At 39.8% G+C, this 23,291-nt stretch overlaps 1 protein-coding gene across 1 annotated transcript in view; it reads left to right on the forward strand.

The window, feature by feature from the left end:
- LOC109029690 (T-box transcription factor TBX20) overlaps nucleotides 1-23,022 on the forward strand; it is a 103,109-nt gene extending 80,087 nt beyond the window's left edge. Inside the window, exon 6 of the mRNA XM_019040271.2 lies at nucleotides 19,059-23,022. Coding sequence (XP_018895816.1) covers nucleotides 19,059-19,590 — 532 coding nt within the window. The 3' untranslated portion in view covers nucleotides 19,591-23,022. The remainder of the gene's footprint in view (nucleotides 1-19,058) is intronic.
- Nucleotides 23,023-23,291: the final 269 nt, after the last annotated feature.

Below are 23,291 nucleotides of genomic sequence, written 5' to 3' on the forward strand. Positions count from 1 at the left end.
AACTACGCACATCATCCCTCTTAAGCGCACCTATGTTAGTATTAATGCTAGCGGCAAGTTTTTCGATACTGAATTTCATCACTCAGCAACCTATCAGATGATTATGGAAATTCATGAGAGCGTTGCCTTATAAATCATAGGTACTCCGTATGGAATGATGAATTATTCATGAAACAACCAGTGAATGAAGTAGTAGAGCACAAATGTTACCAAAATGAGGCTATTTGGTGTGGCATGACTTTAAACTAGCTAGGTATTTTCATGACTTTTGGGATTATTATTCTTTAGAGCATCCAAACATCCAAACTTTGTTCCTACAGACTCTAGGTGCACCATACTCTAAGGAGCATTGTAAAAGAAAAATTGTCGATGATTGCAATGAAATGAGAAATATTTTCATCTCCCCCGAATACTTAATTTCTCTTTGAAAATTTGGCAACAGGCATACTTATCGCATAAGATGATCTTCCTAACTTGAGGGTGCCAGCAGCCTGATTGTTGAAAATTTGTGTTTGAAAGGTAGACACAGATGACATTGGTTAAAAGGTGGAGCGTTATTGATCAACTATGTCTTATCGCAGCTTTATTGTGCCTTTGTCTGGTGGAATGGACAACATACTGTCAGAAACTTAAGAGATGCCATTAGCTTGTCTAGGGTTCCACCCATCAGAGGCACGACAAAACAGCGACAAGACATAGCGCCGACCAATCACGTACTGCCTTTTGACCTATGTCATCTATGTCTACCCGAGAAACACACAATTTCGACAATCAGGCTGCAGGTTCTGACAATGAATACCTATTAAGAGAATTTCTCACTGACCTTATTAAGTATCGGCCATTGCAAAAAAATACCTGCGCATGCAATGAAATAGCTTACCTTTCTCTTGGATTAATTTCGAATAATATCGCTTCACCATAAAATTTGTCAAATCATATACTTGCCCACATAGGTAGTGCCTTAAGTTATTTTAAAAAATGCAAAAGCCACGGAGAAAGTATTTGGTCGTAATACAGGCATTTTAAGGATAAAATATTGAAAAATTTACCTCTTAGTTTCCTTGAGTTTTCAAGGTTCACTGACAGACATCAACCGAAACGGCAATCTCTTGATAAGAGCATTTAGTTAATATATGGAAGGTGATATGCGAGCTTTCCATTTCTTCTTATAAATGATACCAATAATTGATCTAATCACATTCAGCCTTGGACGATTAGCGGTGCAGAAACTAGGTAGGTCAATACTGAACTCCGCACACCTGATATTTTACGTGCACTGTTTCACTGGAGTAATTACATGCTGGGAGCTGAGCTTAGAAAGCACTCGCTAGGTCAAAATGGAATAATACTTCAGTAACACATCTAACAATAAGTATAAATAGCAATAAGTGGGTGCAAACATAACCTTATGACTCGATGTAAACAAACACTCAATATGTGAATGACACAGAGCGTGCACAGAGGCTCCCTCTAGCAAACTGGTCCTCATTTAAAACAGAGAACTGAGATTAAATATCCATTAAAAGGGTGGAGATTATCCCCTTACATAAGCAGCAAGAAAGAGGGGCGGCGATTTAAACAAAGCTTTCCATTCCGATTTAGGTGGGTATATCCTCTCACTTACTGGGGCTGATGCGATCAGGCAAGGCTCATAGACAAAGTAAGGATCATGAAGACATACTTCTGGCTGGATAAAAAGATAATTGTTAATATAATTGTATTCAGCCTTGATTGACACAATCGCACTTATTCCAATGGAACTGGGTAGGAACTGGCACCTACGTATATTACTACTGTAGTCCTCTTAACAGATAAGCAATTTATTCTGTTACGCTTTTGTATGGAGGAAGAATGGACGCACCCATTTCACACGGTAATCGATGCAAGAAAATGAAGCCTTCATTGTGTTTTCATCATCAACTTATGAAATTATGAGAATTATACGAGTACATACCTTTCATTAAAGACCTTGTTACTATTGTTGGGCAAAATGATGTTTCTAACAACTCCTGACGCAAAATCAAAGAGACTCAGAAGAAACCAATTTGAGCAAATGCTCACAGTCTAAGATCTTTGATTGTGTGACATTAAGTTGATCTATGATTGCACTGTTCCATAAAGGGATGAAATTGTGCCTCACATACTAAGGTACGCAAGCCCTGCGTAACAAGAACGGTAGAAGAGATAGGAGGATTCCAAGATAAATAAGGAAACATGTTCTTAATGTCAATAACATACACTTCAGAGAAGCATAATCACTCCAGAGCACATAGGTTGATGGCAAGATATAGAGCGAATAAATTTTGGTCGAAGTTCAGTGACAGTCGCATGTGAAGGCCGAGGCTCATATTCCAGTAATTTTTAGACTTTAGTCACGAGCATGCATTCTGTGATGTAAATGCTGCTTCCTCTTTAGAGTTTGGCACAATTTCGGTGTAATTTCGTTAACGTAATTTACCTGAATTACATCTATCGCTTAGGTCAGGTACTGACATAAACATGACGACATAACCTCACTTAAAAATTTGTCACATATTCGTTCAATAAAATAAAGATACCACTTGAACATTTCAAGAGAAACTAAGGTAATAGTATATCGGGCTCCAGTAGAACACGTGAGACGTAATAATATGAATATGTAAATATAGTAGTTGGCATCTACAAAGAATTAAACTCTTATCCAAATTAGGTATAAATCTATTCACAACTAGTTAGAGGCTGGTTACGACCGACCAGGGGAATTTCGTTCCCGAAGCTGAACTGGCAGAACTGAACGGAATCAACCAATAGCATTGAACCACTAGTGAACCACTACCGGTTTTTCTCTAAATTCAAAAGATACAGCTAAAATTGTGAAAGATATTAGCCGATGCTGAATTATCCGTGCGATGAAGCCCTATTAAATGTGGTAGAAATGAAATCCTCATATCCTCAACCTTGATCCTTTGTAGGTTTCACTGGAATCGGCCAACGTGTAAGCGAGAAATCTGCTGTGAAAGGTGGTCTTGACGGGGAGGTCGGCAGTCAGTTTAGTCGTTTTTACGTAATTTCTCTTCTAAAACATTTGGAATGTTAAAATAAAGTCAAAAGCGGCACACACGGTAACATGGCGATTCTTTAGGTACCCACTTTTATGGGTCTAAGGTTTACCGTTATCGCGGAGTTTGAGTGACTTTCTCAGGACCCTGGATTCTTGAAATTCAAATTTCCCGGCAAAGTAAAAAGTAAAATTTTCCTCGTTTTGGGTCATTAAGTGCTTATAACTTTTTGAAAACTCAATGGATCTTAATGAAACTCTTCCACTTTGTAGTCCTAATTAAGATGCGTCCGTAGACACCAAGATCGTAGGAATCCGTGCCGTCGTTTGGGCTGCAGTCGAATGGCAACCGAATCAATTTTCAAGTTAAGGGAGTTGCCTGTGACTAAGAGTGTCGGCCACCCGTTTGTTATCGGGACTTTAGTAGGACGTCATTTTCCTCGACCGGGGGTGGCTACCGCCACTCTTGACTATACTCCCACGGCTCCTATGGGTAATCTGGAAAGTATACGCGGAAACACCCGAAAATATCCAAAAATACGCTTATGGTTGTGACGTCACATTAAGTTGAGGGATGGGGAATGACAATTGTAGGTAATAATAAATATGCTAGAACTAAAATTTCTTCATAATTAATGTCTTTCTGCGAATGATGTCTCGCTGTTCAAGTGAGACCCGTGTGTTATTTTTGAAAAACTGATACGTTCGCCGTTTACCACAATTTACCTTCAAAATTACCCCAAAATGCGCGTGAAACGCATTCAAATTCAAAATATTTTCTCTTGATACTGCAAACCCCTTTCGGCAACTAAATTTCCAATAGCTCCGAAACCGAAAAAAACAATTACAGAATTTAGACGGCTATCGACACATTATTTCACTGCGTGTAGTGAATATATACGAGAATCATCGTGTAATAAATACAAATTATTGGGTCCGGCCGATTCGGACTAAACTTATTCGCCCTGCCACTCTTCCACCTCGAGTTGCTTGGCGTGTTTTGCGATAAATCGATTACTCTGCCATCTAAATTTATACAGAAGGATCGATAAACAGGGTGTTTGCGACGAACACCTTAATAGTCGATTCTTCACCTGGCTTCTAATGGGGAATTATCGAAAATCGACGATGCCCGCCTTTTCGTTCCATCCTCACGCCTCTTTTTCACCACCCTTCAAAATAGTATCCGCGCGGAGGCCCACACTAGTAATTTGTTTTCAAGAGGCGTGAGTATTGATGCTAATTTGAGCTCGAGAGGTGTAAATTGGACGCTATAAAAAAATGAAGAAGGAGTGTGAGCGTAGGAAACTGACCTCCGGGTGTAAACTTGCATGATATGAAGGACAGCTGGCCGGCACATCAAAACTACAACTTATAATTTTAACAGCTGTATGATCCATAACTGACGCTTTTCACAACAGCACCTCGTGCTGAGCGCTATGTAGCGTGTTATCTGTCTGCGCTTGCGCTTTGGTCGCGCCCTTTGTCTTCACCGATATTTAGGTGGAATCTTTCACATCGGATCGCGATCAATTCGTCGCTTGACTGACAAAAGGGCGTAACTACACATTGAGATGAGCCTCGAAAATCATTGAATTTTATGGAGAACAGGGCTCATTGCAGAATGTAGTTACGCCCTTTTGTCAAGCAGGCGACAGATTTATTGATTTTGGATTCGTTTTATTGTTCACATAAAAACGTAAATCGGAGGTGAAAATCGGAAAATCACTCACCTGGTTTTTGAGCGTTGATTTCTTGTCACGTGTTCTTAAATTGAAGATATACAAATTACGTAGTTTTAATTTTTGGACACCGTCACCAATTTGCTTTTTTTGGAATATAAGAAACATTTTTTTTTTTTTTTTTTTTTTTTTTTTTTTTTTTTTAAATATTTCCATTATGGCATCTCCTTCCTGACCATTTGAGGTTTCGCCTTAAAATTATTTACGTCCAAGATCTTTCCCTCGGGCTCAAATATATAATTACAGCTGCTGCAAGGAGATTACTAAGAACTAGACGCTGCACATAGATCCCCTTCTTTCCATACCTGAAATTGTACAGCAAATAAATCCCCAACAATATATGACCGCTACTCAACATGCGCGCGGTTCTTAATCCATATTCAAATTCTGTCAGCACAAGTATCGCCTTAGCACGGAGACAAGAGGCATTGGGTGTCCTGTCTGAGCTGTGGACGTTTACATTATTTTGATTTTAAGAATTAGATTCTAATGAGCTTGTGCCATAATCATCCATATGAAAATCGATCGGAAAAGACCACCCAGAACTCGGCGTGATGCGCTTGGGATTCACAAGGTCTGACAATTTTGCCGTACTAAGGAAGAACGCCGTATGAACATTCGAGAGTTGCCAAATTTCCTCGAATAAAATGTTTATTTTGGAGGAAACTTGAGAATATTTTTTCTTGAAATACTCAGAAACTTTAGATCAAATTACAAAAAAAATTATCCGAGAAATCGGCAGAAAAATATTCAAAAATTTTCCTATAAATTAGTGATTTTCCCGAGGAAATTTGGCAACGCCTGAAGGCTCATAAGGCGTTTTTCCTTAGCAAGGTAGAATTGCAGTGACGCATTCGCGTTGCTTTTTCTTTTCGTCTCTTTTCCCGTCGTGATTTGTCCCTCCGCCTCACCGCAGGGTCCGCGGTCATATTTTATTCGCGACTGAACGGTCGCGTTCGAAGATGATTGGGCCATGGAATAAGTGTGGCGAGAGAGCGATATTTTGGCTCAAAATCAAGCGCGCGTCCAAGTCACCAGGCAAAGCTTGAATGATCGATCAATCGATATTTATCCATTTGAAGCTATAGTACAGAATCGATCCTCGAGGTGCACCCTGTTCATCGATCCTTCTCCATAGATTTAAATGGCTGATCAATCGTATACCGCAAAGCACGCCGCGCTGGTGGAAGTCACGCTGCTTTAAAAATACGGAGCGCGGCCGGGCCCTCGGTTGTTTCGCAATAATCCGCTTCCCACAGAGTTGTAAAAAATGATGACCGGTCCTCAAGCTTCCATTGCGGTCGCGAGCTCCGAATCGCGCGGGACACGACTGCCGTGATAAGGAAGAATGCCGTATGAGCCTTCAGAAGTTGCCGAATTTCCTTCGATAAAAACCGAATTTACCGGGAAAATTGTAAATATTTTTTTTCCAAAAATTCTCAGACAATTTTGTACGCGATGTAATCTAAAATATCTGAAAATTTCGAGCGGAAATGTGTTTAAATTGCGGGAAAAATACATGTTTTATCAAGGGAAATTTGGCAACTCTCGAATGTTCATACGGCGTTCTTCCCTAATCGGCAGACGAAGTTACTGCACTTATTGATTGCAATGATAAATCTGCTACCACGTTATCATTTGTTTTGACACTTTAGTGACATTTTTTGTGACCGCGCGTGACCGTTTGATCACCCTGTCGTCAGTTAATGGCACGAACTAGCTGGGTCATCATAACCAGCCGGAGACATCTGTCCTTCGAGCTCTCATGACGTAACGCGAGTCAGAGTCAGGGTGATTCTGAGGATGCGACTATTTTAACGCCTAGGAGACGATTTTGCCTACACGTTAAAATGAAGGATAATCGAACTCCATGCCGTGCATCATAAATTAAGAGCAGAGTTACTGACATTTTTTTAAGCTCTCGCGCTATGTAACAATTTCAGCAAAGTAATCACGTGAGGCAAGATTTTGGAGATGAACGCAATCTGTCACCCAATGATAATTGATGAGCATAACCTCTTGACAATTTGGCATATTTCTGCCAAACCGAACTATGTGCATTACGACGTGAGCCCTATTATGCATATATTCTTAAGGGTCCTAGGGCTCATTTCCTCGTGCACCTAGGTTCGTTTGACAAAAATACGTCCAATTTAACACGCCCGTTGATGACTCGTATACATGTTTAGGCGAGTTTTCCTTCTGGCACTTGTCCTCACCGACGGACTTTCCGATAAGTTCATTTTACATTCCGATGTAATCATCAACGGATTTTTTCGATGGCATATACCTTTCCGATTACGTCATTTTTGGACGTCTCCGCTAATGACCAGAAATTTGGTGCATTTAATGACATTTAAAAAAAAAAAATAAACACTGAATCTATTTTTTAAACGTCTATCACTAGTAACGATGATATACGCATTTGAAGTTACCCTACCATATCCGACTTGCTCCTGTGTGCGTTGCACATGGGGTCGAGTCAAGTAGAGAGGCCGGACATGAAATTTTTTACTCAAACTGCAAATTTTGATGTTTATTTCGTCACATTTTAAATTTCAAGGGGTGATTCTCGAAAAACATTTTACGAGGAAACAAATGGAATCACTTTTAGAACCTCAAAGTTCTGTTTAAACGGAGTTATATAAGCTCTTAAAGTTTTCAAATTTTGTCCGACCTCTCCTTTTGACTCCATCCACTGTGCGTCGCTGCAGTGAAATCTGGGAGCCCCATTGAAAGCCGAATAATTTGGCCGCGAAGCCAGGGAGCCCACGCTTTCTCAGAGTGGGGCCGGCCAACGACGTGCGAACGATGCTCTGACGTCAGCGGTGCGGTCGGAGAGAATAGAAGAAAAGCGAGCTGGCGTTGAGTGCCGCGCGTCCGACACCCCGACCGACGACGGCGACGGACGTCCGTTCTCATCGCGACGTCGACGTCGACGTGACGCCCCGAGCCCCGACCCAACCCCCACTTGACGTCAAATCGTGACGGATCTGCTCCGCGTTCCTTGCACGCAACGACAAAATACTTTCAAGACCCGCTGAGCAACGAAAGGCAGTGAGAACTCTGCTGTGCAGAGCAAAAACATCTTTTGAGTATTCGGAGGTTGCCGAATTTCCTTTCATTAAAATCAATTTTTTCGGGAAACCTGTGAATATTTGTTTCAAATTTTAGAAAGTTTCTACCCAATTTAATCCAAAGTAATTGATCGTTTCATAAAAAATATTCATACATACTTTCCCTTAAAAATAAACTTTATGTTGGGAGAACTTTCTTATTATGCAAGTGCTCATTCTTTTTCATGAAATGCATATTTTCTGAGAAACCTAAGCCTTTTTTTTCAGTTTTTGAGATCATTTCTGCGCAATTCAGAAATATCTGACACTTTTCAAGAAAATATGCATAACTTACTCGAAAAATAAACATTTTATCTGCGCGTGGGAATTTCGCACTATGCAAATTTTTATACGACGGTCTTCCTTAACGCGGCACCATGGCATAACTGCTTCGTTATCAAAAAAAGCAGTGAGTATTCCTTTCTTCCTATCTTCCTTTCTTCCTATCTTCCTTTTTTCCTTTCTTTCCTGTCTCCTTTTCTTCCTTTCTTCCTTCAACCCTTTTGTATTTTCACTGATGTAACCTTGATTTCCATGTAAACACACAGAAGTGTAAATTTCCTTGGATGCTAAAGCACCGGTTTTAAATAAACTTATCTAACTACTACTGCTTTCTTTCTTTCTTCTTTTTCTCTTTTTTTCTTTCATTCAGAGGTGTAAATGGCCTTAGATGCTAAAGCACCGCTTTAAAATAAACTTATCTTACTACTACTACTTTCTTTCTTCCTTCCTTCCTTCCTATTCCTTCCTTCCTTCCTTCCTTCTTCCATGTAAATTTTTTACTGTTACTGCCTTCTTTAGAGGAGTAAATGGCCTTAGATGCTAAAGCACCGCTTTAAAATAAAATTATTTTACTACTACTACTACTTCCTTCTTTCTTCCCTCTTTTCAAATGGGATTTAGCACGTTTGCCGGCAGCACTGCGTTGATGACATCACTCATCGGAGAACGATCCCGGGCGATCGGAAGCGAGCGGTCTCGGAGTTGAGTGGAAGACGCGTCGCGGCGTCGGAGGTGCGGGCGGGCGTCGGGACGCGAGGCGTCGGAGATGTCATCGCTCATCGCGGCGTCGCGCGGTTGACGGTAACCGGAGCCGGTCTCGTCCAATCCGGGCGGATGGGCGGAGTTGCCCCTGTCGGGTCGGCGAGTGAGGGCCCGCCATCGGACCGCGCGGAGCCGGCCCCGACTCCATTGCATTGCATCGCGACGAGTCGAGGCCCTCTAACGGTTCGTCTAGCTAATTCACGCGTCCATCTCCTCCATTTACGCAATACATTCTTGTTCTACAATGTCTTGTCACAGGAAAGGAAGTAGGTAACAATGTGCCTTTGCGTTTTTCAAAATCAAATCTTTGCTCTGTGGCAAGATTTTTCAACTTGTAATTGGACAGAGTTCATCAAAACGGAACCAACCCACATTTCTGAAAAAATTGAGTTAGGAATCTGTTTGAGTTCCACCATTCGTATATATTCCCCTGCCAAAAACTCTAAGTCGCGAAAAAAAAGAATTCATTTGTGTGAAGAGGCGTTCAATTTCATTTTCTAAATTGAGCCTTATGGAGAAACAAGACTTCAAACCTCTTTCTATCAGTTTGAACTTTATTATGTAAGTTGGTTCCTTTCTGTTGAACTCGGTCCACTTAGTCTTTTCTATGACTAAATGACGACTGATTTAAAACAATTTTAAATTTTGAAAAATAAGAATCTAAGATCCGAAACTACTTTATGCCATAGAGGGTTAATGCCAGGATATTGAGTAGATATTTTTTTTCATTTTCTTTACAAGAACGTGTGTCCTTATAGGATTTATAAGACTTAATATTCGGACCGCGATTAGTAGAGAGGAACCAAGCCACATCAGCTTTTACCGAAAATGGACAATTTAATTTTTTACAAGAGATGATTTGCGCGGATTTCTTTGAAATTTTGAGAAATTTGCTTTGTACTATGCAGAAAATTCCCTGAAATTTGCACAAAAATCCGCAATTAAAAGTATGATCATTTCAATGCCAAGCCCGAAAAAATCAATTCTATGTATTAACAACGATCTTTTAGTTCACGCTTGAAAGTAAGATAATTCGCGAAAATGTGTACGAACGACCTGAGAATTATAATTTACAAACATTACGTATGCTTGGTAAGAAAAGATCGGCAAGAGATGGTTCTAAAGCCTATCCGAGGTACACAAATATAACTTAAATATTAGCTTTGTCTGAAAACTGATGGAAACAAATTATTCAAGGATTACGTTTGGCAGCGTCGAAAATGATGTTGGCTTGAAATATTTAAAGAATTTTGGCAACGATGGATGTTGGCGCGGCGCCGGCCACGAACCGTGGTCCTAGGTCGCGCTTAAACACCTCCCGATGATAATAGTTTTAAATGCACCGAGCGCCAAAGCAAAATACTTAGCAGTTCTTAGCAGTCGACATTATTTTGAAGAGGCGAGGGAAGTGTTTTATGCCGCGACCAGCTCCCCGAGCAAAGCAGTTGAGCCGTTGTGCCCATAAGAATTATGGACTTATTTATAGCAAAAGGAGCTGTACTCATTGTTATATGAGCCCTATTGAGCATGAAATCTTACGGATCTTAGGGCTCATGTCAAAATGAGTATATAGCTCCTTTTGATTTAAACACGCTCTTATGATCTATTAAAAATAATAGCCGCACCACCTGATTCATTTTCGTGAGAAAAAGGAGTTCTGCCGAACCGTGGCAAAACGCCTTATGAGCATCTGAATGTTGTCAACTTCTTCCTTGGTAAAGATTTATTTTCCAGAAGAGTTATAAATATTTTTCCTTGAACTTTTCAAGCACTTTAGATTAAACTATGGACAAAATCCTCTGAAAAATCTGAAAAGAAATATTGACAGATGTTCCCGTAGATCCGAGATTTGTCACAGGGAATTTGGCGACGTCTGAAGGCGCTTATACGGTGTTCTCCCTTAGCATGGCAGAGTTGCTGTCCGAACACCTTCCATGCGCGCAACCATGTACCCACTCGGTATCTGTGTATATAGGTTGGGACTTAACGTCAAAAGAACATAACTCCGCTGTGCGGTAAGCTATGTAGTCCGTATAGCTCCACGCTTTCCACGACGAACGTCACGATTGAGTTACGCCTTTTTGCCGGCAGAGCGGCGATAATGACATGCCGGGAGGGTCGAATGTGGGATCGCGTTGATACTTCGTTTTCGCGGTTGCCACGTTCGGGCGCCGGATTCCGCGATCGCCCCGCAAGGCACGGATTTAAATCGGCGATTTGGCAACGCGGATTGTCGGCGTCGGCATCCCGCGCTTTAATTAAATTAAAATTACACCTATTAGCGAATCACTTGCTTAACACGGCTCCTCTGAACTTGATACGAAGCGATGATCACTCCGAAACGGTCTACGTACTATCCGCCGCTTGAGCTTTGAACTGATCGCTTGTAATCACCCGCATTAAAAATATCAGGGCTTGATTTTCGAGCGTCCCGGATTCCGTCCATGAAGTGTGAGACGTAGACTCCGAGACGGGAGGCGATGAATACGTTGTTTACTGGTAAATACCATGTACAATATCGATGGCCAAAGTGCTAAACCACGTACCTCTATCGCGGGGTTTCAATATTTCGACTCCTATTTTATTTTTATTGAGAGGAACAAGTCAATTTTTGAGCTTTAGGTGCTGTTCAAGTATTATGTAACGCGCTTGGGGGGGGGGGGTGAGCCAGCGTTACGGTTCGTTACAAGGGGGAGGAGGGAGGGGTCAAGCCTGGCGTTACGTAACAAATCAGAGCCGGGGGAAAAAATACAAAAATCTGCAAAAAATTGAAAATCCCGCCCTTCCATTGTCTTCTTTTTTCATTTCAATATTATGTTTGCAATGAATGACTTATCCAATACTGTCCAAATGCACTTTCCCGGTAAAATTATGCAGCGAAATTCTCGGATTTCAACCCGTCATCAACCCCATCGGATGGTCCGGACCAACCCGAGAAACGTACAGCACAAATCTGCGTCTAAATTTGCATCCTCGGGTCTCGATGTCCTAGCCGCACCGCACCGCACTACCCTCGATGCCCCTTCATTTGAGCCTTCTCGGCCACCCGCTGTACACGCCGGCTCATAGCGATCGCGACTCCGTCCCTGGATGCCCCTTCAAAAGATCCCTCTTGGCCACCGGCCGTACACGCCGGCTCAGAACGAAGAATAATCTCGAGAACATCCCCTTCATTCGAGCGCTCTCGGCCACCCGTCGTACACGCCAGCTCATGGCGACCACGGCTCCGTCTCCGCATGGATGCCCCTTCATTCGAGCCCTCTCGGCCACCCGCCGCACACGCCGGCTCAGGGCGAAGAATTATCTCGAAAATATAAAAAGGCTTAATGGGTCGCCGTGAGAGAGCGGAGCATACAGATAGCAAATTAGCAATTCACCACTACGTCCCGCTCTCGGGTCGCGCGGGGCTCAAGGAGCCCCACCACGGTGATCCCTCGAATTAATGTGTCAGCCTCAATCTGAACTTTACGTTTTCTGGATGAGGGAACTCCGCCCCCCCCCCCCCCCGCGCTCCGGGCTCGCAGTTGAGCTTTTAATTTAAGTTTTATCCTCTCGCTCCTCCGTAATTATTTACAGGGCCCGGCGCGGTTCAGTTCGGCGAGGAAGCACGAGAAAAATAATTTCCGCGTCCTTTCGGAGTCGGGGTCGTCTTTCAGAAGTCGCTTTCGCGGGTCCCGGTCTCGGCGCTTCCGCTTTCCTACGAGTTTTCATTGCTGTTCTGCCGCGCTAAGGAAAATTCGCCGTATGGGCGTTGGAATGTTGCCAAATTTCCTCTAAGGAAATATCTATTTTTGACGAAAGTTAACGACACTTTTCCTTGAAATTTTCAGACTCCTCAGATAAAATTTCGAACAAAATGATCCTAAGAATCGGAGGAGAAATATTCACAAATCCTGATAATTCGTTGCTATTCGAAGGAAATTTGGCAATGCCTGATGGCTCATACGTTGTTCCTACTTAACACGGTAGTATTGTGCTCCTTCTGCACTGATTTCAGAGGAACGCTTCAGTTTTGAACCGTTACGGGCTCCTCGACTGGACTACATTTTGCAATTCGGTAATGAGGATAGGTGTTTTGGGTATATTTCGGAGTAGTCATTATTGGAATATGAATTACATATTTTATTGAAAGAAAACAGAGAACGTGGTCCGACGAGGAGATGTATTGGCGAACTAGCTAATAAGGGGAAGGGGCTGCTATACGCAGGTGCTTATCAACATTGAAATAGGACTCGCAGTATGAGTCGCCATAATGCGACGTTGTCAAGATTATGATTAATTCCAGGGTTCAACACTCCCCCTTAATCTTGACATTTCTCTAATAAAAACGCTTATTATAGTATGGGGAATACATCAAAACCTATGTGTCCTTCTTACGGAAGAACTCTACTCCTCATCGTTACAAAAAGAAACTTAATATTATTACAAGCAAATAAATTTTTAATAGTGTTATGTAAACATAGCAAAGAAAACATAGAATTATGTTGAGATTTCAGAGAGTGTTTGAAAAATACACTGAAAAAAAGAAATAATGAAAAGCATAGTAAATAGAATTATTTCAGAAATTATTTCACAACCCTATCTCTGAGTGATGTGAATTTTAGTTTCGGGAGGGGTTTTGTGAGCATATCGGCAAGTTGTTCGCTCGATGGACAGTATTGAATTTTGAAAAAACCCTCCGAAAATTTCTCATGCACGTAATGGTAACGCACATCTATGTGCTTGGATCGTCTATTGAATTGACCCTTTTTTACAACTCTTATAGTCCCTTGGTTATCTTCTTTCAAGATGCATCGAACTTGTTTGTCCGTTAATTCTTCTATGAAGGATTTTAAAAACAATAGATTTTTCAAAGTATCCGCCAACGCAATATACTCACTCTCTGTGGTTGACGTGGCAACTATTGGTTGCCTTCGGGATGCCCAGCTGACTGGGTTGTCGTTCAAAAGTACCATATATCCCGAGGTGCTTCGCCGGGTGATTAAATCGTCAGCGTAGCTGGCGTCGCAGAATGCTGATAAAGTTAACTCAGATTCGGTTGACCGTTCAAACATGACACCATCCCAGTGGTGCCCCTTAAGTATCTCAGTATTCGTTTTATGATATCAATATCATTTTTCTCAGGCTTCTCCATGTGACGACTTGCGTAGCTGACAGCAAAAGAAATGTCAGGACGCGTCTTATTACTGAGATAAAGCAAACTTCCAACGGCTTGCCTGTATGGGAAATCGTCGGCGGAGTTTCCGGTTCTCTCTATCATCTGACCGGGCTCCATCGGCGTTGAAACAGGTTTACAGTCACTCATGTTAAAGGAATTTATGATTGAGTTCGCATACGCTTCCTGTGACAATTTTAATGTATCGCCCTTGGCCTCGATTTTTATGTTTAAGTAACACGTAGGGTTCTCCTCCAATGTAAGCTTAAATTCTCTCTGCATGGCTTTTACTAAATGATTTTTTTTTTCATCAACATTTTTATACACAACCAGACCATCGTCAACATGAATGGCGAGCCAAAGTGTGCCCTTAGTATTTCTGAAAACGCACCTATCAGATTTCAGCTGTTTTAATCCACATTTCGCAAGAAAGTCAGTCAATCTTTTAAACCATTGTAAAGGCGACTGTTTGAGACCATAAAGTGCTTTCAGAAGTTTGAAAATTTTATTCTTATACTTAGTATAACCTTCGGGTATTTTCATGAAAACATTCTCCTCTAAATTTCCATACAAGAAAGCACATTTTACATCAAATTTCAGTATTTTATAATTGTATTGGAGAGCTAAAGCAAACATGATTTTTATTGAACTTTCGTTCGTTACGGGACTAAAAATTTCTTCATAGTCGAAGTCGTCTTCTTTTTGCTCATTTCCCCGAACGCATAAACGAGCTTTGTATTGACCATTATCTTTAATTCTAAATACCCATCTATTAGACAGTACTTTTGCTCCTTTTGCTTCTTTTTCGTCCACTAATTTGTAGACTTCGTTTTCTGCTAACGAATTTATTTCGTCTTCGATAGCAGTTTTCCATTTGTGACCATCTGGTCCAGTTACTGCGTCGGAAAATGTCAAAAGGATACAACTACTCGGTACTGGATCTCCATAGAATTGAGTTTGTTTTGTAACACGTCCAGCACGCGTTGCGACTTCGTTTTGTTCTTTTTGAAGATTTTCTTCCTCTGTCTCATTTTGAATGTTTTGAAGAGGCTCTCCCTCCGTCTCGTTTGCATTATTTTGATGAATCTCTTCCTCTGTCTCATCTTGATGCATTTCCACCTCATTCTCACTGAGATTCTCGTCTGATTTTTCTGATTCACTCTCCTCTCTTTTAAACAGATCCTCAAATGGATCACACACATTTTCTGCATCCAAAAGTTTATTGTTACTTGGTTTTATAAATGCAACGTCTCTTGATACTATTATTTTTTCGTCTTTTGCGTCCCAAAGTCTATATGCATTACTTGCGTAACCAACTAGAGTATACTTTTGACACCTTTCGTCGAGCTTTTTCAAATGTTTTAAATTTTTGGCGTAAGCCATAGAACCAAATATTTGCAGATACTTAAGATTTGGAGTTTTATCATACCATTTTTCATATGGTGTACAATTTAACCAAGACTTAGGGCTACGGTTTAGAAGGTGTGTTGCAGTGTAAACTGCCTCACCCCATAATTTCTTATCAACATTCCCTTCAAAAATGAGTGCTCTAGCACGTTCCAGGAGCACTCTGTTGGTTCTCTCTGCTGTCGAGTTCAATTGGGGAGTTGCCGGGGGACTATAGTCCAAAATTATTCCCTTTTCTCGGCACCAGTCTTTTAAATCTGCACTCATATATTCTCCACCACGGTCACATCTTATTTTACTTACTTTTAGATTAAATTTTGTCTCAGCTTGTGTTACGTAGTCTCTTAAGTTCTCAAAAAGTTCACTCTTGTACGTCAGCAGAGAGACCATCAGAAATCCTGAAAATCCATCAGTAAAAGTTGCAATATAACGTTTATTGTCCCATGTATCAGGCTCAATAGGGCCACACAAGTCTGTATGTATTATTTCTAATTTCCGTTTTGCTCTTTCTCTTTCCTTTCCGAATCGGGTTCGAGTTAGTTTTGCTCGCAAACAAACATCACAATTATCTTCTTTGTCACACATGCTCAAAATGTCCTTTTCAGTTAAATTAATGCCTTCGGCCATTTTTACCAGTTTTAACATATTGTTTTTACCCAAATGCCCCATTTTTGCGTGCCAATCTAATGCAGGGCTAGTGAGGAAAGCGTTACCTTTCATATCCTCATCTTTAATCTCACTTGGTTCACAAACCTCTGCATTTGCAATAAAGAGACCTGATTCATCCTGAGTACCTTTAAATACAAACTTACCATCTTTTTTAATTGTTACTTCATTTTTATCAAAGAATACCTGACCATCCTGCTGGGTTATTACACTTATGGAAATTAGATTTCTAGACGCTTCAGGGATATAATACACATCACGTAAAATAAATCGATCAAAATGAATCACTCCTATTCCTCTGGCGATCAAAAATTCGCCCTCTTTGGCAACACCAATTTTGTGATTACACTTAACGAATTCTGTGAAATATTCTCTAGAACGACAGATATGTGACGTAGCACCGGAGTCAATGACCCATGTTTTGACGTCACCGTCGTACATATTGTTTGCCATAAGCACAGGTTTACCATTCTTATTTCTCTTATTTTTCTCATCACTTTCATTCTTATCTCTAAAAAAACATTGTGCCTCTAGATGATTAGTCTTCTTACAAATTCCACAAGGAGGATAAGACCCTTTATTTTTGTTATCAGTTTTATCACGCGCACTGCCATTTTTATTTCTACAAAATTTGGCAACATGATTCGGTTTGTTACATAGATTACAGACAATTTTATCCCTACATTCTTTCAAACGGTGCCCTATTCGATTACAATTGTAACATTTCAGCACTTGTGCTCTGAAAGCTAAGCCTTCAGGTTCAGCCTTTTGGCTTTTGTGACGATTTTCCTCAGCCATAAGTCGTGATTTTAAAGTTACCAAAGTTTTACTCTCAGTAGCTGTGGCTTCCCAAGCTGCAGAAAAATAGCTGTAATGACTAGGTAGGGTTGTTATAATTTTAGTTATTAACATTTGCTCAGACACGTTTCCCTTAATAGCATTCAGTCTTGTGTAGAGATTTTCCAGAGTACTCACATGGCTCATGATGGAAGTACCTTTCTGATATTTAGCGTTGAAAAATTCCTCCAGAAGTTGGCATCTTTGTTCGGTGTCATCTCGTTCGTAGAGTTTCAAAAGTACATCCCACATTGCTTTTGCGCTGTCACAGTTCATGAGATGAATCATCACACTTCTCTCCACCGTTTGGACGATCACTTTTTGTGCAAGAGCGTCTCCTTTCTGCCATTCCTTGAGTTGTTTTTGGTCCTTCTTTCCATCTTCTCCATCCGCTGCAGGTTTCACACTTTGTCCCGTCAGTATCTCGTACGCATTCCCAGCTTTCAAAACAATTGTAACTTGGAATTTCCAAAATTGAAAATTGCTGGTATCTTTCAGTTTTTCAATGTCTCTAAGTTCATCGCGCTTGATGTTATCCATTTTTAATTTTTACTTTATTCTTTCAGATTTCACAAAGTTCAGAATGATTTTAATTTTTCTTATCTTTCAAAAGTTCAAAAAGTTCCGAATTGTATAAAATTCAAAGTTATTTTAATTTTCCTGAACTTCTAGTTTCACAAAGTTCAGAATTAACTACTGTCACTTTAGTTATCTTCACAAAATTTTTAAATGTTTTAATTTTAATTTTATTTTTCACACGTTGGGTTTTAATTTTTAATTTTTATTTCATCCCTTCACAAGATGGTTTTAATTTTTTTAAATTTTAGACACAAAGAACGGGGTTTTAGTTTATATTATTCGGTGCACAACATGATGAAAGTAGTTTTTAGTTTCTGCCCTTATCCGAGCATCGAGTCACATTATTCCACAGGAACCACAAAACACATTAATCCATAGGACGACAATACCGCGTCGCGTTCCGCGTAATCCTGGGCCCATAACCTAATGAGGATAGGTGTTTTGGGTATATTTCGGAGTAGTCATTATTGGAATATGAATTACATATTTTATTGAAAGAAAACAGAGAACGTGGTCCGACGAGGAGATGTATTGGCGAACTAGCTAATAAGGGGAAGGGGCTGCTATACGCAGGTGCTTATCAACATTGAAATAGGACTCGCAGTATGAGTCGCCATAATGCGACGTTGTCAAGATTATGATTAATTCCAGGGTTCAACATTCGGAACTACCATCTCTGGCTCAGTTTAGAAACAAAACCGAAGAAAAAGTGAAGTTGCGATTTAACATTCGGGATGTAAAAAAAGTGTGCGAGAACTTACAGTGGCTACCTTAGCAATGCCAAGATATAAAACTAACTGCTGTGGCTGGCTAATCCAGCATTCTATGTTCTCGCACACTTTTTTTACATCCAGAATGTTAAATATCAACTTCACTTTGTTGTGAGTGTATATGTACCATTACCTCCACTATGCACACATAAGTTCCTGATCACAAAATGGAGTTCAACTAAAGTTAGAATGTGGTAATGTACATAACTTGCCTTAGCTGTAAAGAAATGGAATATTTAGGTGTTTCTCTCTTAGGTTTTCGTCATGAGGAGGCACCCTGCACTTCAGTCTCTCTCATTTTTCCTATTTCTAGTGCTTCCTAATCTGATAGAGGTCCTATGACCGAGTCAGCGGGCTGATTATTGAAATTGATAGACAAGGCGATAGACAAAGAAGACATAGAGAGTAGGGAGCTATCGTATTGGTTGAACGAAAGTCTACTATAGACTAAGAGAGAAAATGATGGACAAACTATCAGGTCCCTCGTGGGTTGCCGTTTCTTAGTCTATTATACCTCCTATCTCCTTTGTCCATTGCAACCACCCGCTTATACCAATGGAATCCCTCCATATATCTTTTGTCTTCTTTGTCTATATAGCTTTGTCTATCAATTGCGATAATCGGCGCGGAGGTCGACCTATAGAGATGGTTTGTCGTGTCTTTGCCAACTCCATGTCTAATGATGTTCGTTGCGTTATGTTTCAGGGACCCGATCGACTTGATGCTGATGGAGCAGCACTTCCTTCGATCCCCTCTGCGGCTGTACACGGAGATGGACACGGAGAACAACAACGGGAACATCTTCGGGGGCGCCGGTCTGATGGAGAAGGCCCGCGCCCACCTCCAGCTCTGGGGCCGCGCCGCGCCGCCCTGCTCCCCGGCGGACCTCCACGCCATGCTCCTCCCCTCCGGCCCGGGCGGCGTGCCCACGAGGATACCCCTGCCGGCCCACCTCTGGGCCAGTAGCCCCCCCAGCCCATGGACGCCCACCTCCAACGCCGCCACCTCGCCGCACAGTGGGCTACCTCCGGGACTTCTCGGACCGCCCCTCCCACCCTCCAACCAGCTCACCCCGCCGCCACCCACTACCCCCTCTAGTTCCTCCGGCTCCCCCTCACCCTCCTCCGACCTCAGGCTACCTAGGCCCATGTTCCTCGCCCAGCATAGATATAGTCCTTACCAGATAATGCCCAAGAGGAGTCCGGAGCAGGTCATCGCTGCCGGAACCAGGAATTGAGTTCCCGAGCATTCTTTTCCCCCGCCGACAGCTCAATTCCGCAATTCACATGAAGATGGATTTTCTCGATGGTCCAATTGATCATTCTGTCACGTATAATGACAGATTATAGAATTTCGAAGACCTGTAATTAGTTTAGCACGTGTTTGATGAATATCCTAGCATTATCGAAGAAGAAATTGACGGAAGTACCAATTTTTCACAACTGTACATTTTTCACATAATTTTTTACCGTCAACTTTTATACAATCTCTATTATTTCAGAGCTAAAAACTTTGAAAATAGTCATGACCTGATCAAAAATTTACCGAAAAAAGTTTACATATTTGAAATTTTTCACTCGTCAAACATCAGCTCAACTTTTGAGACCCATTATATTCCCATTCACACACCGTTAGATTTCACATATACTGGGAATTGGGTGTTATTTTTGGCCCTGGATTGAGAAATTGAAGTTTGAGATTCGAGAATTGACGGGAAGTGTGCTATCGCTTTCATCTTGTTACGCGGAAGAAACTTCGTGTTTCGTTTGTCAATTTTAAAACCTCCTCCCCCTCCATAAAAAAAGCTGCTCGGAAAAAACATTACAACCAAAGATAATTATTCCCAAGAATCGCATGTATAATTATTGTTCTTGTTGTAAATAGTCACCACTCTGTCGTGTAGTCTTAAAAACGGATTTGTGTTTCCTGAAATACACAAAACGATGTACATAATACTACGAGACTCGCAGTTTTTGACGTTGTAATTCTAACTTTCAAATCGATGAATTGAATGACTTGCCCTTGTATATACATTAAATGGCTTTTTATGCAGTTACGTTACCTGCCAATCTATGATTTTTCAACTAAACTTTTTGAGATCGTTTGACGTATCAACTCTTTAGAAAGTCTATTTTAAGAGCTCTTTACTTAAGGCTCAACTTATTCGTGTACTTTGACGGGAATTTGAAGTTTTCAGTCAAAAATGAAATTGAAAACCGCATGACTCTCTTTCAAAGATCTTACAGTTAGGATTAAGACCTCTTTTCCCTCATGTAATATAGACTTTAGTATGAAATATAATGTGTAAATATGTACAGAGGATACTTTTTTTTAAACAATCAATTCGAAACTTAAATACCCGTGTAGATGGAAACCAAAGAAGTATAGGCGAATATAATGTTTTAGCTGAATTGAAATGGACATTTGTAAATTCCGTTGGAAGAAGAGTGTGATTTCTAAAATTACTTACAAAAATTGATTAGATCTACTTATAACACTTGAAGTTTAGAAATTGAAATTTGTCACGATTCATCTCAAAATGCACCAAAAGAGAACTTGCCTCAGTATCTCAACATTTTAATAATTCTATAAGTACATCCAAAACTGAAGATTTGCACGGAGGGCAAACTTAAAGTACCAATAAAGGTAGTTAGTTGCTAGTGGTACTTTCTACCCCGCGTGTTTTTTCCAACGTATGAAAATGTTGATTCAGATATTGTCATGCATAGATCTCTTCGAGTGATTATGCTACGTAAGTAACTCGTATAATATTGGTGTCAAGTTTAGTTCAAAAACTCTCGTACTCGATCCAAATTTTTTACTTTGGAGATCGTTTCAACCTAAACTCAAACTTGTCAGGCCACGTCGAACTCGTTGACCTTTTTCTTGCAAGGTTTGGAAATGCAATTGTTCAGTAGAAAATAAAAAAAAAATCAAAGAAAAACAAAAAAAAAAACCAAATATTATTTAAACACCTAATACCAAAATGACTAAAAACGACCAAATTATTGGATACAATCCGTCGGTGAATACTTTATAAAAATGTAAAGTGGAAAACTGAATTTTTCTCCAACAGTTTCTCCTGAGTTTTGCATCAAGCTTTACAAATAACCGAAACATTGAAAAAAATAATGGTAACATCCACTATAGTGTCTACTTGATTTTTCAAAACAGTGATACTATTTAGTGAAAATAACCAAAATAATAGTACCACCAGAACTCTGGTGATACTCACCATAATATGGTAAACGCTATCATAGAGTCTGGTGTTTATTACCATACTCATATCACTGTGTCTGAGTATGGTAAAATCAAATTTTTTACAGTGAAATTATGGCTGCCATTCTTTGAATTGGTTTTTTGGCGTATAACCGTCTACCATAGTTCTGCAAGAAAAGGAAAAAGAGACTTCTACGTGGCCTCATGTGTACAGGCATCAACACCTTGTTAAAATTATTTTATTTCTATTATTATCATTATTGTTGTTGTTGTTGTTTTGTTGTTAACTGCTATTTCTATGTAAAAAGTATGTCTTATAATTTTATTTCAGTAGAGTTATTTGGATCCAGTCAACTCAAATATGTGAAAAAGAAGAAAAAAAATACACAGAGCTAACAAACGGCCAACGAAGGTCAAAAATTATTTCGCGTAGTCCGATTCTTTCCAAAGCCAGTGCGCTTGAAATTGTTTTTCTTACGTTTAAAAAAAGATGAGAGTTTAAGTATTTTTTGGCACATCCAGTTTATTAAATGTCCCAATACAAGAATCTTAAAATTCCTCCGAGAAATCCAGGATCCAAGAAATCCTTTATCTTAATTTAAACATCTGGAATTTTCAATTCTTCAAGATGTGATAAATTCCGGTTAAAATGGAAGTTCATGTAATCTGATACACAATAAAATGAAAATATGCCACAAGTCTTTTTATGATAAGTTAACTAAAAATGTCAGATTCCTGTACTACTTATTAGGAATTTTAATATTTGTTCATATTTTTTTCCGTGTACCCTCTTTTTTCTCAAACAAAGATTTTGTCACTGACTCCAACAACTTACTGGTTCTTAACTGGAAGTTAATCTTAATCATCCAGTGAAAGGTCCAATTCCAAGTTCAAAGATCTTTTCATTGGTGAGAAAATAAATCATAGTTTGCTGGTAATTGTTAAAAACATTTGCTAAACAAGATAGAGGGAAAGTAAAGATCTCATAATATTTGTATCTTTGTTTTTACTATAATCTTAGTGCAATCCTCTTAATGCATTACCGTCGTTGTTTTAAATCATAACAACAACGATGGCATGCATTTTAGTTCGTAAGGTTAATTTTTTTTAAAATTATGTGTGATGTAATTAGAGATTTACATCTTATATCGTTTCCCTCTGGAAGTTACTTTTGAGTTGATTGAAGCTTAATAACAGTAAGAAATGTATTTTTTTATTGTGATTTAGTATAATAATGTCTATGTTATTTTATGTTTTGTTAGTGTTCTTGGAAATTCACGTTGTTAAAATTAGAGGAAAAAGTTATCCTTTTTAAACTTGTGCGAGAACTTAACAATTTTCTTAAGCCTTACTCTGTAAGATTACAAACTTTATATTTTGTTCCTCAATTCAAGAATTTGAAAATGAAAAAGAAGAAGAAAAATAATAATAAAAGTATTGATAAAATTAATTTCAGTTTGTTCATTTTTTCCATCTTTTAATTTCTGACAGAAAAATTCCTTATAATTTGATTATTTAAGCAAAGAAGCAGGAAAAAATTTAAAGTTAGCTGCATTGACATATACTGAACCATATAATTACTCCTGTGTCCCTACATGAATATCACAAAAATTAAATTAAAAAACACAAAATTAAATTTCAGCATGTACCGTTTTCAGACTGTCAAATGGAAGTTCAAAAAAGACCTACTCAGCAATTGAGTTTGTATTGTTGGTCAAA

This window comes from Bemisia tabaci, chromosome 7 (genome assembly GCF_918797505.1).
Source record: "Bemisia tabaci chromosome 7, PGI_BMITA_v3".
NCBI classification, from domain to species: Eukaryota; Metazoa; Arthropoda; class Insecta; order Hemiptera; family Aleyrodidae; genus Bemisia; species Bemisia tabaci.